This window comes from Amia ocellicauda, chromosome 7, assembly GCF_036373705.1.
Source record: "Amia ocellicauda isolate fAmiCal2 chromosome 7, fAmiCal2.hap1, whole genome shotgun sequence".
In the NCBI taxonomy this organism is placed as follows: Eukaryota; Metazoa; Chordata; class Actinopteri; order Amiiformes; family Amiidae; genus Amia; species Amia ocellicauda.
Genome location: NC_089856.1, coordinates 8,517,377 through 8,535,829, shown reverse-complemented (window position 1 = coordinate 8,535,829; position 18,453 = coordinate 8,517,377). Strand labels below are relative to the sequence as shown.

Here is an 18,453-nt window from a genome sequence, read left to right as displayed (position 1 = left end):
TCGCCCCCAAGTTGCTGCCAGACCTACATCTAACGACTTTTAAGGAAGACATGATCTATTTGGCCTTTGATAAAAATAAATAAATAATTTTATTCTTTCTAAAAGCAGCTTAAGTGAGGCTGACCAGTTAGTACTTCTCTTGCAAAGTGTATGAAAATAAGCTGCTGTAAAATATAATTTGGGGGGGGGGGGGATTTGGCAGAAGAATCATCAAATAATACATACTTTTGTTGTAACATTATCAGTTCATACTTAATACAGATATTGAGATATTAAACAATATGAATGCAGACCTTTAGTCAGTATTAAATGGAATACAATGATTTATTTCACATACAGTGAGGGAAAAAAGTATTTGATCCCCTGCTGATTTTGTACGTTTGCCCACTGACAAAGAAATTATCAGTCTATAATTTTAATGGTAGGTGTATTTTAACAGTGAGAGACAGAATAACAAAAAAATCCAGAAAAACGCATTTCAAAAAAGTTATAAATTGATTAGCATGTTAATGAGGGAAATAAGTATTTGACCCCTTCGACTTAGTACTTGGTGGCAAAACCCTTGTTGGCAATCACAGAGGTCAGACGTTTCTTGTAGTTGGCCACCAGGTTTGCACACATCTCAGGAGGGATTGTGTCCCACTCCTCTTTGCAGATCCTCTCCAAGTCATTAAGGTTTCGAGGCTGACATTTGGCAACTCGAACCTTCAGCTCCCTCCACAGATTTTCTATGGGATTAAGGTCTGGAGACTGGCTAGGCCACTCCAGGACCTTAATGTGCTTCTTCTTGAGCCACTCCTTTGTTACCTTGGCTGTGTGTTTTGGGTCATTGTCATGCTGGAATACCCATCTACGACCCATTTTCAATGCCCTGGCTGAGGGAAGGAGGTTCTCACCCAAGATTTGACGGTACATGGCCCAGTCCATCATCCCTTTGATGCGGTGCAGTTGTCCTGTCCCCTTAGCAGAAAAACACCCCCAAAGAATAATGTTTCCACCTCCATGTTTGACGGTGGGGATGATGTTCTTGGGGTCATAGGCAGCATTCCTCCTCCTCCAAACACGGCCAGTTCAGTTGATGCCAAAGAGCTCGATTTTGGTTTCATCTGACCACAACACTTTCACCCAGTTCTCCTCTGAATCATTCAGATGTTCATTGGCTCCTTCTTGCTGAATACATCATTATATTTGTACATCACACATAAGAAACAATTCTCACTTCAAAGCTAATATCAAAACTGATCTGAAATTTATAGAAAAATGGTTTAAAAAATATTCTCTTTACAAGTGTCTAGAAAGAAAAAATATGTTTTGAAATTGGATGGGTTAATACGATCAATTGAAGCCATGCTGTACACTGTAGATGTTTTCAGAACTAATGCGAGTATGTCACAGCTTAAATTTTATCACATGAACTTGTCATGGTGGTTTGGGTAAACAGGCTTTGAGTTCCTTTGAAAAGGCAGTGACTCTCTTCCTCCTCCACTAAAATATCAGGGGCTGAGCAGTGAAAAATTTCTGTGTGGGAGACTGCAGATGCCACTGTGTTTTGTGTGTGTTATTTTGTTTTATGTGTGTTTCCCAGCTGTCTTAGATTTCCACTGCCTGGTGCCAAATGCCGAAACAGCTGCACTTTTGCTGTAATGGTTGCACTCTACCACTGTCATCTGTACAGCTGAAGGAGAATATACACATCATTTTCACACCACATTAAGTGGAATTTATAGATCAATTTCGGGAGTAGACAACTCCAATTTCATCACACTCACTTCCGGTCAAAGAGTATAAATACCTCATCCTCAACACACGCCCCCAGTGTTCGTTGTTTTGCATCCCACCACCTCCCCTGTCGCCGCCTCTGTAGCAGCTCCTTGGCTCAATTACTGTAGGTGGGGAGTCATATCAAATTACTTTCACCACACCCCCCATACAAATTGGTGTTGTTAAACTACTGAAAGCAGAGGTTTGTATCCTGGCCTTTAATTAGATCCTAAAGTATAAATTAAAATGTGGTGTTTGTGGTTGGATATAAGCACTTTTTCCTCTCATTCAAAAATATTTGTGACTTAACAGTGAGGATTATTTGATCAGATGTGCCCAACAGGACTGTTCCATCAATGTACTGTAATGCACATTGTCCAGTTGCTGATGTATCAATACCCCTTTCATGTTACATACCACCTACCTCAGTTCCTTATATTATATAGTGTTCTTTCACATATCTGCATATACATACACAATGCATCTAGTTCAATGCATGATTTCTGTAAATAATAATAACCAGTCAATTAGTGGATACTTTTATTGAAAGTGACTTATAAGAGACTAAGGGAAAAACAATGATTTAACAACTGTTGCTGTAGTGTTGCTGACCACAGGACATTCATGGTTTGACATCTCAGCTGAAGGACAGAGAAGAAGGAGGTGAAATAACAAGAAACACACAATAAATCAGCAGTAAAGCTAGGGTTATATACACAGGCCTGCTTGTTTGAAACACTTTACCTTCACTGGACATCAAATCTCAGCTCTGCAGAAGATAAATACAACTTTAGACACATGACCAGGTTTTCAATTATCCAACCACACACAAATACACACACAGATACAACAAACATATATACAATGGAAATTACAAAAGAGTCAGAATAAACTGTTGATTGAAAATCCATCTCAAAGAATTATGTGGATTTACTACAAAATGTATTATTTTTTCCAAACACAGCTGCATTTGTTCAAGTAATTATCTAATCTCCTAGTAGTCTAACGTTGAGTACGGCTGACCATTCACTCCTTATCACGTCTCAGAGTTATTTTGTAACAATTTCATGACCCTTAGAAATGACAGATTTTAAAAACGATACCCTGGTTTCAGTTTCTTACAATTGAAATGTTGTGGGATAAGCTGTTCAAGAGAGTGAAAAATAAAGAGTGCTACCACTATAATAATAATAATAATAATAATAATAATAATAATAATAATAATAATAATAATAATAATAATAACTAGCATACGCTATTTGAAAGCAGATTTCTTGTAGTGTGTGGGATTCAAAACACCCTGGACTGAAAAAACCAAATAAATACTTAATCACAAAACCCCTTTGACTTTCTATCAGTTTATGCCAAATCCAGCATATGTCTCACTTTGATTTAAAAGAAACCAAAACTCTGCAGAATCCCGTTAAGTCCTCTGTAATCAAAATTAATTAAGATTTACGCAAATACAGAAAGATACTCAATACAGTATTCTGCATTGTCTTTATACCATGGTGCACACTAGTGTCTAAAAATATAATTACAGAAATTGATCAGTATAGTAGACGTTCTTACGAATCACACTATATGTAATTCAACTGCAATCAAAATGAATATGCTGTCATATCTATCTATCTATCTATCAAAGCATAACGTTAACTATCCCTGTTAAATTTGGGTTTACTCCCCTCCAAAAGCTAGATACTAAGGCGCATTGCAACTGCGGCATAACCACACCTTTTTGGAACATCAATGCGGATTTTTGGCTCCTGAAAAAAGCAGTGGCAGGGCTTGAACCGCAAATGTTGAAGACTTTATGTATGTATTAAAATAAATGCGTTTTTTTAATTACCCAGCTTTCATATTTTTTAAACAAATGCTATTTGCTTGTTTCGTCAAGGCGTGACTTTAATCCAATTCAGTATACAGTACAGCAGGTCTCCAGGATTTCTGTTCTAACCCATCGATGCGTTCACATCTACGTACATGGAAAGACCTAACACCTCATATCACGCGTCGTAAAAGAAAAAAAGAGCACAACTTTACTTAGTTAGACAATACTGACAAACTAACGTCTTACAACAGCATCATATACCTCCTGCAAATCGCACAATTCATTCCTCTACACGGGGCTTCGTATTCCTGTGCAGCTCCAACCAAAGTCCACATAACCAAAGCTCCTTCGCTGTGATTGGTCCGCCGCCGCATAATTTATATAATATATTAATTTATTCAGAACAGACCCGTCGCCTGCCTTAAATTCGGGAGACGCGCACCTCCTGGCGCTGCAGTTACTTGCATTGACTCTTAGTTGTCTAGGCGAGTGGCGTTAATTTATTTTCTCAATTTCTTTCACGGCTTCTCGTCTTCTTTCACGGTAAAGACACCAATATGGTAAGTAATGATATTTGTCGTTGTCATATAGGCTATAATTTCAACCTTAGAGCTTCGTGAAAAACGTGAATCCACCGCATAACTGTGCAGGTTGCTCCGTAAGCGCACCGTGTCCGACGCATTTTGAGATATTCACAAGCCGGTAAAGGTGATGTTACATGGCATGCATCCTTCTGGGAATCTCCTTTCTCCACAAATGTGTAATTAAGACGATCAAACTATTGCAGGTATTTTAACCTGTAGTGCAACACATACGCACACACACATACACGCGTATTATATACATACATACATACATACATACACACATACATACATACATACATACATACATACATACATACATACATACATACACACACACACACAGCCATTACCATTAGACACTATCGTGAATAGAAGTACTGAACCGTACAGAATGTCAGACGGTACAGATGCGGACATTTGTTTTCTGTCAAATTGCGGGGATATCATGATTGACAGGTTCAGCCTTTCAAAGAATGACACATCTAAATCTCAGTTAAAATTAAATGTTGTGTTCGCTCTATTCTAATAAAATACAAAACGAGAAGGGAAACATTTGGTTTCGTTTTGATATTGTCTCTCATTTTCTTCCTTTTATAGCACAGTTAAATGCGGATTAACTCGTCAACCACAGCAATTCCAGATTATGGGGCGGCCATAACCTGAGTGTCTGCCTCAATATACTGACGGTCTGCGGACGAGGCAGACACACGGTTAACCTGGCGGTTTTAAAAAGCCGTCCCGCCCTGGCTGTGATGGTGATTGTGCTCAAGGTTTAAGATATTGTCAAGTGCAATTCATATCTGGACAATGAAGAGATTCAAAATGTCCATTAGCATAAGAAGTGTAGAAACAGCGCGATTACATTCCATATCTTAATTATTTAAGACATTGTACAGTTAAATAGCAGGTGCATTTAAAATGTATGTTTTATTTATTTGTTTTACATCATTTCCATCTTATAGCAGTATTGCTTGTTAAATATGAAGAAGTCATTCATGTATTGGTTTATTCTTTCCAGACAAGAGCTCGAATTAGACGTGCGTCTCTGGTTGTGTTTTGTTTTTTTAATTAAACGTTTTCACTGATACCCACGTTACCTTGTTATTGATCGTAACTGCGGTTATAGGTTTATATTAAATCGTTCAGTAACCAATCAAAACGAACAAACGGAACTGCGGCACGTTGAAAGGAAGTGACGATAAATCTGGTCTAACTGGCATTAAGCTTTTATGACCACGCAGTCTGTGGCTGTCTGACCTACATACTATCACAACTGTTTCCATCGTCAACCAAAGGAATAGCAAAAATCATGCTAATGATTAGTCCAGCAGGAATACCATAACAGACTGTTAACTGGCAGCTTCTTGAGATAGGACAGGTGTGTGTGTGACAAAATCCTCTACTTATGGGTTTATCAGCAGGGCTTGAGAAGTCGCTGTAGAAATCTAATTAGGGGCAGATCTTAAAAACCCACGCATTATATTAACCTTCCCAATAAAGCACATATGTAGCCACAGTTAAAAAAACACAATGTTTTAGAAAGGCACCCATACCGTTTCAAAGGTGTAGTGCAGAAATCAATGCACCAGATGTATGTTACCTGATTTTTTTGTAATTTGTCAAAGAAAATAGATTAATACAATCAAAGGAAAGGCACGTTCAAATGTCTCAAATAGAACTCCTTAATAGTCAGGTCTTTTTGCTAGGATGGACAGGCTTGTCTTTGGTCAAATTTCTCTATTTTGTATCCTAGGTTAACAGACTAGGAAATCCAGAGTTTGCATATCAATCTGATTTAATGTAAAGTTGGTTTCCTGCACCACAAAACGTGTATTATGGTTGAATCCTAGGACTGAACAATAGGAACCTTTCATGTTGCTGGGATGTGATAAACACCTGCCTGATATATTCTAATTTACAGGTGAGTCAGATAAATGATCAATGTTTCCTGCAGGCTTCACTGTTCTTCCTTTTCACTCTCTCCCCAGCGTGAGTGCATCTCCATCCACGTTGGCCAGGCTGGTGTCCAGATTGGCAATGCCTGCTGGGAGCTCTATTGCCTGGAGCACGGTATCCAGCCTGATGGCCAGATGCCCAGCGATAAGACCATTGGAGGAGGGGATGACTCCTTCAACACCTTCTTCAGTGAGACTGGAGCGGGCAAGCACGTGCCCAGAGCTGTCTTTGTAGATCTGGAGCCCACAGTCATTGGTAAGTTAATTCTGCCCTGCAGAGAAGGAGCAGGACTGTTTCAGTGCTGTGTGTTTCCCTTCCTCCCTGGTGCAGAGCTCCTCTGCTAACCGCCCTTTATCTCCGTCTCCCCAGATGAGGTGCGCACTGGGACCTACCGCCAGCTGTTCCACCCTGAGCAGCTCATCACTGGCAAGGAGGATGCCGCCAACAACTACGCCCGGGGGCACTACACCATTGGCAAAGAGATCATCGACCTGGTGCTGGACAGGATCCGCAAACTGGTGTGTGTCTTTCTGAGGCTTTGCTGAATGAGACAATAGGCATCTTATTTTTCTTCATATAATTTCTGTGTTGTCCACGGGTAAAATGGATCTTCCTCTTCTCTCCCCAGGCTGACCAGTGCACAGGTCTCCAGGGCTTCTTGGTCTTCCACAGCTTTGGAGGTGGTACCGGTTCTGGTTTCACCTCCCTGCTGATGGAACGCCTGTCCGTTGACTATGGCAAAAAGTCCAAGCTGGAGTTCTCCATCTACCCAGCTCCCCAGGTGTCCACAGCTGTGGTGGAGCCCTACAACTCCATCCTGACCACCCACACCACCCTGGAGCACTCTGACTGTGCCTTCATGGTCGACAACGAGGCCATCTATGACATCTGCCGCAGAAACCTTGACATTGAGCGCCCCACCTACACCAACCTCAACAGGCTCATCAGCCAGATTGTGTCCTCCATCACTGCATCCCTCCGATTCGATGGTGCCCTAAATGTTGATCTGACCGAGTTCCAGACCAACTTGGTGCCCTACCCCCGTATCCACTTCCCTCTGGCCACCTACGCCCCAGTGATCTCTGCCGAGAAAGCTTACCATGAGCAGCTTTCTGTGGCAGAGATCACCAATGCCTGCTTTGAGCCGGCCAATCAGATGGTCAAATGCGACCCCCGTCACGGCAAGTACATGGCCTGTTGCCTGCTGTACCGTGGTGACGTGGTGCCCAAAGACGTCAATGCCGCTATTGCCACCATCAAGACCAAGCGCAGCATCCAGTTTGTGGACTGGTGCCCTACTGGTTTCAAGGTTGGCATCAATTACCAGCCTCCCACTGTGGTCCCCGGCGGAGACCTGGCCAAGGTCCAGAGGGCAGTGTGCATGCTGAGCAACACCACTGCCATTGCTGAGGCCTGGGCGCGTCTGGACCACAAGTTTGACCTGATGTACGCCAAGCGTGCATTTGTGCACTGGTATGTGGGGGAGGGGATGGAGGAGGGCGAGTTCTCTGAGGCCAGAGAAGACATGGCGGCCCTGGAGAAGGACTACGAAGAGGTGGGCGTCGACTCCGTTGAGGGAGAGGGAGAGGAGGAAGGGGAGGAGTATTAAATCCACCATATTTTGTTAGTCATTATGCACTGAATTAGTTCCTTTTGTTCATGTGAAGGTAGGTTTTTTTGTCATGTGCCTGGTGAGAAAATGTGTAATAGCAAAAAAGGCCATGAAAGAAGGATATCTACATTAAGGCTGTAACAATCTTCTAAAGATTAAATTAACTTAGTCGTCAGACCTGTGATCGTTGTCTATTCCTTTTTACATGTCTTGGCACAACTTGTGGTTTTGTCCATTACATGCAATAAATCTCACCATAAAAAGTACAGTGGTTTCGTCTTGAATATATTTTTATTTGTATTGAAACACTCTTTTACTTAGAATGATACTTGTACAATCTTGTCAAAACAATACACCATTGTGAAAAAAATGTATACCCTTTTTGTATCTCCTAATGCTGAAACTAGAATAAGCTGAGGTTCGCAAGTTACGTAATTTCACTTTCCTGCAAGTCAGTAAAACAACACCACTGAAATCAGGAAATAAAACAATATTAAAGTGTACCGTTTTGAAAAGTTTTCAAACTTTTAGATAAGGAAAACCTCAACAGTCTGAAATTATGAATAGTTAAAGCTGATCTACTTGATTATTTGAGATGCATTTTATTTTTCAAATTGCAACGTACACAGTAAAGTCTCATATCACAGACATTAAGAATATTTGTTTTCCCCCCAAGGATTGAAAGTCCTTTCACAAACAGTTCCACAATATCTTATCACCACTTCGGTACTACAATAATGTATACCCACAAGCATGAATTGTACCATAATTTGCAGTATTTCAGGCTTTAGAAAAATGTTTTTGCACTAGGCTTTGGTGGATTTTCAAAGTCTGTAACTATACTACAGGTTTTAGGAAAGTTCAAACTAAAGATACAGTGCCCTCTTCTGGGTTTATATCAACTTTACATAGTCTACAAAGGTGATGTTTCTTTCAGTTATATACTTAATTAAATGGAAGAAAAAATATATTAGTGGTTTAATATTTTCAGATTCTTATGTGTCTCCTTATTTTAGTCATCCATTCAAACATTTCCATACATTCAATAAAACTATGAATTAATAAATAAACACATAATATCTGTGTATCTATTACCTTTCATTTATTCATGTAGTGTTCTTAGAAATTCAAATTTAAAAATTACAAAAAAAACCCACTTCAGAATCCCACTTTCATAGATTTATTTTTTTTGTGAAAAAAAGTACATTTTTTATATTGCCATACTTTAATAATCCCACAAAACATTCACCTTTGACTGCCATTATTTGGTAAATAGACATGAGAAAATATCATTAATGTATTCCATTTACTTTTAATTGAAAAAACAATCTCTAATTAAATATACACAAATGAGAATAATACTATGAGTATAATCTCAAATTTATATCATGCTGTGGAAGAAACTGTTTAAATCTAGACATTAAATAATGCACTGAATGCAATGAAAATAAGCACACTTTTAAAATCCTATCTTCCCTCAAGTCAGACCTTCTATGATCATTGTAGAACTGTAGTACATGTATTAAAGACAAGTACTTAACATACAGATTTTTGGTACTTTCTGTTATTAGTTGTATATTTTAAGTATGTGTTAGCAGCCATACTACACAGATGCCTGAAATCCTCAGACGTCAAAAGCTGAGGACGTCTGGAGGTGATTTAGGGGAGGCCTCCTGTGACATTTAACTGGAGGTGGGAGCGTGTGGACCACCAGAGGGCGATCTTATCATTGGACCGAAAATGATAGATGTCTGAGTTTGGGTTCCCTACTACTACACTTTGAATGACCCAGCTATGCCAGGAAACGTTAAACAACACGAATGTATACAACTATTAACTTTTAACATAAAAAAATCATTTAAATATCAAACGTTACCAAAACTGGAACGCAACACTAGCCTTTCACACTTAATTGGCATAGCTAAATATTTCAGTTATCAGTCATTTAAAAGCAAAATGATCTATAACCACAAAGTGAGTCAAAAATCAAAGCACTCTGCACTCTGCAGACTAGCGCGACCTCCCCTTGAATATAGTGTTGGCAAACTGTAGATCCGTTAATTTCCTCTTAAAAAAAAGGTACAAAATATAATTATAATGGGCACTAGATTTCATATAGTTACTATATGCGTTTTCGGAGATTTTTTCTTTTTATGTCCTAATATATAAGATAATGCAGAATGGTGGCAGTGCCATGTGACTAGTTGTGACAGGCTGGCTGTCGGAAACAAAAGGGGAGAGAGATTTGCAGCACAATTGCCTTCACAGTGTTTTACTTAAGGATTTCTGCACAAACGTATGAGTCTTCAAACACAACAATATAATATCATAAACGGAATATAATGAACTGAAATAAAGAACTTTGAAGACAAAACAAATAACCAAGGAGGGATACATGGGTATATGGTTTTGGGCGCTCCAAGACGGTCAGACGGCTGCAGGTCTTTGTTAGTGGCAGCTATTGCCAAAAAACAAAGGAGGAGGAGAGCAGGGCAGCGCATTGATCGTGTGTGCAGCACCAGGACGACGCGGAGCTGCCGGCGCTGATGGGATGCAATCGGGTACCACCAACAGCTGCGCCCTGACTGACCAGTATGGCTTGTTTTTATAATACCAATAATAATATAAAACAAGGTACCACGGGCCTGTGTGATTGTGCCACGTTTCATGAGGTTTCATGACATTTTGAGCATTCCAGGGTGATTTTACGTTTTGGCTGATGGAAGGAAACTGGAAGCCTAACCATCCTTAAAATGACAATAGGTCTCTATCACTTCATGCTTGGCCACACAATAATAATAATAATAATAATAATAATAATAATAATAATAATAATAATAATAAGGAGAATAAGACGCGTCACTTTGTGCTTGGAAGCTTAAAAATAAATAGGTTACATAACTGGATACACATTAATTCAACTTGATATCCAGGTTCCAGATTGTATTACAAAGCGATGTTTTTTTTCTATTTACTACTACTATTATTATTATTATTATTATTATTATTATTATTATTATTATTATTATTATTATTATTATTATTAAACTTTACACACCTTAGTCATTCCTTTGATGCTTAGGAATAATTAAAAGAAACTTGTAAAATTACTGTGCAAATGTATTGTGAAAGACGTCCATAAGTGGTGTTCTGCATTTAAGGTGTGGTTTATAAGGTGGGACCCTTTGATCTTATTATTTGTTTTATACTCTTTCCCTTGTCAGTAGTGATGAGCATTGTATTTGAGCTGAGGGCTCATAATGCAAAAATCTCAGATGTCTACACACCTGCTGGCATACAATTCCGCAAATATTCCTTTGTTCTCATTTCCTCTAAGAGAGAAAATAGGGAGCATTTGTATTCCAAAAGAGCTTCCAACTGCACAGATGGTAAAACAAAACTCCACTCACAATGTGGTAATGCAAGACAAAAGAGACAGAGGGCATTAATAAGGCATGTCGAAGTTAAGAGAGACGATCCTGTATCATGTTTTACAGCGTAGGAAATAAGAAACATTGTTTAGTTAACGGAAAATCAAATAATTTACTGCCAATAAGCACTGCAAAACCTACTTCAGACATATGCTGAATACTTAAAAAAACAGAATAAGTATCAAGAAAGAAGGTCCATATGATGGTGGTGATGTGTGTGTGGACTACGGCAGCTTTTGATACAGGGCCTGACACACAAGCTGATGCAAAGAGATGGGATTTGTATTAGGCAGAAGTGCTGTGGGAAATGTGGACAATTATACTATGTTTAGGGATTCCCAGTTGAATCAGACGAGCGTTTGTAGAAAGGTAATATTTTGGAAGTTTAAAAAAAAATCTGTACAGGGTTAGTTTTAATGTATATTTGGTTTGTTTAATAAACAAACACGACCACCACATACTCAGAAGCGATGCTTTTTCAAGAACAAGAGAAAAACATTTAACTTTCCATATGCCCTTGGCTTATTCGATGCAGATCTTCATTTAAAATACCCAGTGCAATCAAATCTCTCTGCAGTGCATTTAATGCTAATGGGATGCACAAAGCCAACATCCTCCCAAAGGAGCACAGGCTATTTAAGTTGAAACACTTACGAAATTATGTTCCTCCATTAGGAAATGCTGTCATTGCCGTTGATGGCTGGTAATATGTTCCATGTACAGAATACATATTTTACTGCTGTCAAGGTGATTAAAGTGCAATAGACTAATACAAATGGACAAAAACTATACATAAAATGCCAAAATGAAAGAAAATATAGCAATTTGGCAGGGATTCTGTATTCATGGCAATAATACACAACTGAGAATGAGAATTTTGAGAATTTCCAATCTCACGTTGACAAAACCCAAACAAATTTGTGTACCATGTTGAATGAAATAAGCTGTTATTATAAGATGGAGTGAATTCAACACTAGTATCAGGCTCGTAGCAAGATCAAACCGGCTGACATTGTGTTTTGTGCAGTTCCCCCTCACGGTGACACTCAAACGCACTGAACTCCCCACATTTTCCACTCTGCTACCACTTCCTTAATAGGCAGTGGAATTTTGATTTGAATGTTACAAACAGCCAATGAGCAACCCGACTCCCCACGCCCCTTCCGCCAATCAGAGGGGGGAATTGAAAAGGAGGCCGTGCTGCGGCGCGAAGGGCCCGCCCCTCGCTGACGGCGGGCCGGCGGCGTATATATTGCCGCACCCAGGACGACACGCAGCAAACTTCTCACAATAGACTCCTAAAGGTCTCTGCGTGAGAGTTGATCCGTACTGAACATTTTAGCCTTTTATCTTCATCCCAAAACACCACAGCTCTAAAATGGTAAGTATGACAGTCGGACATTTTATTGTTTTCCTGTACTTAATGTTATTTTCTAAGATTATGGATACCAGAGAATCTTTATCATTGTATATATATATTTTTCTTGTCAACCAACTTTGTATATTGGTTTCCGTTAAAGGAAATGTAACTGCCAATATTGCAATACGCTGTTACTCGTTTTTTTTTATTTATTACATTTTCTTCAAAAGCCATGTCATTGTTCATTCCTGCCTTTGTTAGACCTCCACAGCAAGTCTTAACAATGACCACCCCCGAAAGGGTGCGCTTTCTTGGGTAAAAGTGATGCTATTTCTCCTGCGCAACGGCTGGCGAGACCCTCAGTGCTGGGGTGGGAGACCACCTCTCCGCCCTGTCGTGTGTCCGTTACATTGGTGATGTACCGTTAAATAGTCCCTAATACAACTCATTGATTCAAGAAAGAAAAGGATGCGCATTTATTATATATATATATTTTTTTCTTGTTAAATGCATTTGATGCCAGTCCTTTTTTATTTTAACTAATATATTTTATTTTTCTCCCTGTGGTACAACTGCTCGGAAAACTCGTTTTAACAGGTGAAGCATAAATGTATGAAAAAAAAACCCATCCCTGTGTGAAGTCCGAGTTTAGAATTCCCTTGTCTCAATTCCCTAATGTAAGTGTCGCGTCGTGATGAACCGTTACTCGAGCCCCCGGTCCCGGTGCATTATTGATGCGGCTGCGGCTGCGGCTGCGGCTGCGGGCGTCGTGCTGCGGGGCGGGCGGGCGCGTCTCCGTCCATTCGTGGATCACCCGCGCATGCGCTGTGCTCTGAGAAACCAGCGCTCAGTGCACGAGGCGCGCTCCATCTCCGTGAGCACCTTATCATAAAACGCATTTTAATGACTTGATCTGCTCTTTTCATGAGCCGGATATTGTATAGCGCATCCCAATTGAACGTGTAGGAAAAAAAAACAACAAAAAAAAACACGAAACAATATGCCCATGATAAAATAATTGTGACTTCATCTTCCTAAAAGGCGTAGTGCATATAAACCTTTTTAATAAATCGTCCACATTGTTTCAAAGCATTTGGGATATGTACAAACAATATCGACTTGATTAGACATTTATTCATGTTCTGCATGGTGATCCAGTGTTTTAAATGCAGTTTTCTTAAATCGATAGTTTTCAATGTAAAAATCACATTGATTGGCCTTTGTTCTTTGGTACTGGTTGGCAGCTGGGATGCTGTGGCAGTGAGGCAGTTAAAAGAGCAGGTCACGCAGAGGATGGGGCGGAGAGGAGAGAAGGGGGGTGGGGGCTGTGGGGAGGGCTTCCCAAAAAGTGTTGATGTCACCCATTCCTGCGGGTATGTAAATTCTGACGAGAGAACAAAGAAATGTAATTATGTAGTCGGCTAAAAGACAAGAGACGACGTAGCTTTGCTAACTAACTTGTTAAATATTTACAGCCTAACCAGGCCTTTTCCACTACATTTTCTTTTTGCTTATTTCAGTTGCCTAGAACTGTCCAATTCTTACTTTCCATGCACAAAAACGGAGTAATTATTGGATCATTACACAAAGCTGTGTAACTGTTGATACAGTGGGCTTAACAAATCTGTATACTACAGTCTGTGCTGACTGTTCTAATTGTAAAGGGGATTAAACGATGTAATTGCGCAAATCGGGGCTGGATGCCTGCAGTGTTAGTCATGTAGGGCTTGGATATGCAGGCAAACCAGTGAGCTTTGTAAGAACAAGCAGGGGCATGAGGTCTTAATAATCTCAAACTGTTATGCATTGCTGTAAATGAATATAAAATGTGTGGAGCTACCTCAGGGTTGCGAAGAGCAGCATGGTATGAACTTGTTGCTAGGCTACAGAAGGCTGAAACGGAGGCTGTGGGCTGTGCTAGTCCTGCCTTTATTGTAAGAGATGCTCGCAGTCTGAATGTCACATTTTTTTGCTCCAATTTATGACTGCAAACTGGTTTTATGCCTCAAATCCTTTAGGCCTCTTTAAAGCTTCTTTATAACTTATTTCAAATCCAGCCCCTTTGCTGGAGGATACCAATGTGTAATCATAATTTTGCTGCAAAGAGTATGTGAGAATGAGGCTCTTTGTCTAATTGAACATGGGCACTGGTGAAATGTCTGCAGGAGGCTTTGGGAAGATTAAGTCATGTGGTTGACCTCTGTAGTACTTGGAAACACAGGCCTGGTCTGTCTCCAATCTGCTTATGAGCTCTGGCTAGCACAGTCGGGTGATTTGTAGGTTTCTGGCTTCAGCTAGTGTGCTACAAAACATTCCCTTCCTGTACAAAGGATTATGGGGAAATCTTCTAAAACTCCTCTGACAAGCTAAGACTGTAGAACAGATTGGAATTCAATTAGCGTTCTTGGCTGAAGACAAAAAAGGCACTTTGTCGTTGGTCAAATCTACATCTTCCTTGGCAAGGATCATTACATTTGGGGGATGGTATATTGAAACTTTAAGTCTTTCTATCCACAAGGATAAGCAGGGATGAATGCTTTTTGTTTCATGTCAGTGCATGCTCAGACCCAAGTGTGTGTGTGTGTGTGTGTAGATCAAACTGATTAATATTAAACCTATAACTGTATACTAGGCAAGATGGCAATGTCAGGTCATTGAGATTTACCTTCTGATTTCAACCTGTAAACTATTTTACTTATTTATTTTGATTTCAAGTCATATTTCTTTCAACTTTGTCTGTTCAAGGTCAATTGAGTAAAGGTTATAGTCTCAAACAATTCAAATATGGATTTTATGGTTATGCCATTGCAAATCCTTTGATCAGTACAATTTTATTTTTTAGGTTGTCGGATTAGCTTTTGTTTTATTCACACACATTCCATTTAAACAATGTTGACCTCCATAATGCAATAAGGAAGTGTTTATCCATTGTCTAAGACAAACTCCTGTTGATCTACTGATGAGTTAGGGATTTGCTTTGGTGTGCTGGAAGCTCATAAACATTCATATGAAGTCTATAACAACCCTTATAAATAGATTATGTAGGCCCTCCTATGTATTAAATTGAAATTAATATTGTGATTTTAGCTGAATCTTTACTCTTTCATATCTGTAACCCATTTTAGCTCTTTCTAGCTTCACAAAGTATAATGATAACCCCAGTTCTCCCCTCAGTTTGTTGTGTATTTCTGCTAAATTATAGCTTTAAGTGGTGAAGAAAGTTAATTAATACCACTCCTGATCTATACCATAGTGCCATGTTTTAGTAAATCTATACTCTATTAATGCTAAAAAGTTCTTAAATGGGTGTGCATCCATGATTGTGTATAATCAATACCAGTATGAATGAGACCATGTTAAGTCTACAGTAATGAGCCATTTTTGGGTCTAACAGCCACTCCTCTCTCTCCTCAGCGTGAGTGCATCTCCATCCACGTTGGCCAGGCTGGTGTCCAGATTGGCAATGCCTGCTGGGAGCTCTATTGCCTGGAGCACGGGATCCAGCCTGATGGCCAGATGCCCAGCGACAAGACCATTGGAGGAGGGGATGACTCCTTCAACACCTTCTTCAGTGAGACTGGAGCGGGCAAGCACGTGCCCAGAGCTGTCTTTGTAGATCTGGAGCCCACAGTCATTGGTAAGTTCATTCTGCCCTGCAGAGAAGGAGCAGGACTGTTTCAGTGCCGTGTGTTTCTCTTCCTCCCTTGTCCAGAGCCCGTCTGCTAACAGCCCTTTACCTCTGTCTCCCCAGATGAGGTGCGCACTGGGACCTACCGCCAGCTGTTCCACCCTGAGCAGCTCATCACTGGCAAGGAGGATGCTGCCAACAATTACGCCCGGGGGCACTACACTATTGGCAAAGAGATCATCGACCTGGTGCTGGACAGGATCCGCAAACTGGTGGGTGTCTTTCTGAGGCTGTGCTAAATGAGACAATAGGCATCTTATTTTACTTCATATAATTTCTGTGTTGTCCAGGAGTAATCTGGATCTCTCTTCTCTCCACAGGCTGACCAGTGCACAGGTCTCCAGGGCTTCTTGGTCTTCCACAGCTTTGGAGGTGGTACCGGTTCTGGTTTCACCTCCCTGCTGATGGAACGCTTGTCAGTTGACTATGGCAAAAAGTCCAAGCTGGAGTTCTCCATCTACCCAGCTCCCCAGGTGTCCACAGCTGTGGTGGAGCCCTACAACTCCATCCTGACCACCCACACCACCCTGGAGCACTCTGACTGTGCCTTCATGGTCGACAACGAGGCCATCTATGACATCTGCCGCAGAAACCTTGATATTGAACGCCCCACCTACACTAACCTCAACAGGCTCATCAGCCAGATTGTGTCCTCCATCACTGCATCCCTCCGATTCGATGGTGCCCTAAATGTTGATCTGACCGAGTTCCAGACCAACTTGGTGCCCTACCCCCGTATCCACTTCCCTCTGGCCACCTACGCCCCAGTGATCTCTGCCGAGAAAGCTTACCATGAGCAGTTGACCGTAGCCGAGATCACCAATGCCTGCTTTGAGCCGGCTAACCAGATGGTCAAATGCGACCCCCGTCACGGCAAGTACATGGCCTGCTGCCTGCTGTACCGTGGTGACGTGGTGCCCAAAGACGTCAATGCCGCCATTGCCACCATCAAGACCAAGCGCAGCATCCAGTTTGTAGACTGGTGCCCTACTGGTTTTAAGGTTGGCATCAATTACCAACCTCCCACTGTGGTCCCTGGCGGAGACCTGGCCAAGGTCCAGAGGGCAGTGTGCATGCTAAGCAACACCACTGCTGTAGCTGAGGCCTGGGCCCGTCTGGACCACAAGTTTGACCTGATGTACGCCAAGCGTGCATTTGTGCACTGGTATGTGGGGGAGGGGATGGAGGAGGGCGAGTTCTCTGAGGCCAGAGAAGACATGGCAGCCCTGGAGAAGGACTACGAGGAAGTTGGAGCCGATAGTGTAGAGGGGGAGGATGAGGGAGAAGAATACTAAGTGCTGCAACTGAATACGATCTTCAAACTGTCTTCCAAAAGATTTCAGTTTCCTGAACCCTTCTCTTAATTTCAACGTTTTAACTTTCTCTGTCCCTGTGAAACCTCTTAAAAGTTTTAAGCACTTTTCTGTTGCAATAAATGTGAATCGTATTGAAGTGCATTTGTACAGACTCTTTTTCTCTTGTTACCAAAAGTAAAAAAGTAATAACTGGGTCCTTTCAGTTGGACAAATGTCAAAATTCTTTAATTCAACTGGGGGAGGGGTGCAGGACCGAAATGTCCATAAATAACCATTAATGAATGGAGACTTATTGGGTCACTAGTAACACCTAGTTCTACCTGCAGTGATCCTGTGATTAAGTCATGGTAATCGAGCACTTTTAGGTCTATTAAAAGATTTATCAAATTTTACAAGTTAGATCTTCAAACCTTAATCCATTAAACCAATGCCTTTACATTAAGGTTGTGAAACTCTGATCAGATTTAAGTCCATTGTTGAAAGTTACACTTGCAAAACCATCACAAATTAGTTGTGTAATATCCAAATCCATAACATTGAATGTTCCTAAAAATCCAACAGATGTACATAGATTAGGCACAGTTCTAATCTTAAACTCTTCCTTTTGGGGATTTTCATTAACAATAAGTTCTGTTTACCAAAATTGATATTCTAGAATCTTAATATTTCACGATTCAAGTATAAAATGTGTATCAGTTTTAATACCAAGTCCATTTATCAAAACGAGAATATACATTAAATTCTACTCATGCTAGAGTAATTTTGGTCATTTTTAAATGTAGCAAGAACTATTTCAGTATATGCATAAAAAGTGAATCACAGACAATGTATTGATCTTGAAACAAGTCTATATTCAGTGTGAAAATGTTCTAAAATATATAATTTGTACTGGGTTACACTTCTGTAGAACT

General features: G+C 40.5%; 2 protein-coding genes across 2 annotated transcripts; both read left to right on the top strand.

Annotated features, from left to right (window-relative positions):
* Positions 1 to 4,041: 4,041 nt before the first annotated feature.
* On the top strand, positions 4,042 to 8,013 carry LOC136752681 (tubulin alpha-1B chain). Its single transcript, XM_066708195.1, has 4 exons — positions 4,042 to 4,152; positions 6,168 to 6,390; positions 6,505 to 6,653; positions 6,764 to 8,013. Exons 1-4 carry the CDS (start codon positions 4,150 to 4,152, stop codon positions 7,742 to 7,744), a joined length of 1,356 nt encoding a protein of 451 aa, XP_066564292.1. The 5' UTR covers positions 4,042 to 4,149; the 3' UTR covers positions 7,745 to 8,013.
* Positions 8,014 to 12,414: 4,401 nt separating this feature from the next.
* LOC136752680 (tubulin alpha-1C chain) lies at positions 12,415 to 17,678 on the top strand. Its single transcript, XM_066708193.1, has 4 exons — positions 12,415 to 12,559; positions 15,953 to 16,175; positions 16,290 to 16,438; positions 16,547 to 17,678. Exons 1-4 carry the CDS (start codon positions 12,557 to 12,559, stop codon positions 17,519 to 17,521), a joined length of 1,350 nt encoding a protein of 449 aa, XP_066564290.1. The 5' UTR covers positions 12,415 to 12,556; the 3' UTR covers positions 17,522 to 17,678.
* Positions 17,679 to 18,453: the final 775 nt, after the last annotated feature.

Excerpts from the sequence above, each read along its gene's own strand:
- LOC136752681 (XM_066708195.1), top strand. Across the intron at positions 6,391-6,504 it reads TCTGGAGCCCACAGTCATTG|ATGAGGTGCGCACTGGGACC; the intron begins GTAAGTTAATTC and ends CCGTCTCCCCAG. Across the intron at positions 6,654-6,763 it reads TGGACAGGATCCGCAAACTG|GCTGACCAGTGCACAGGTCT; the intron begins GTGTGTGTCTTT and ends TTCTCTCCCCAG.
- LOC136752680 (XM_066708193.1), top strand. Across the intron at positions 16,176-16,289 it reads TCTGGAGCCCACAGTCATTG|ATGAGGTGCGCACTGGGACC; the intron begins GTAAGTTCATTC and ends CTGTCTCCCCAG. Across the intron at positions 16,439-16,546 it reads TGGACAGGATCCGCAAACTG|GCTGACCAGTGCACAGGTCT; the intron begins GTGGGTGTCTTT and ends TTCTCTCCACAG.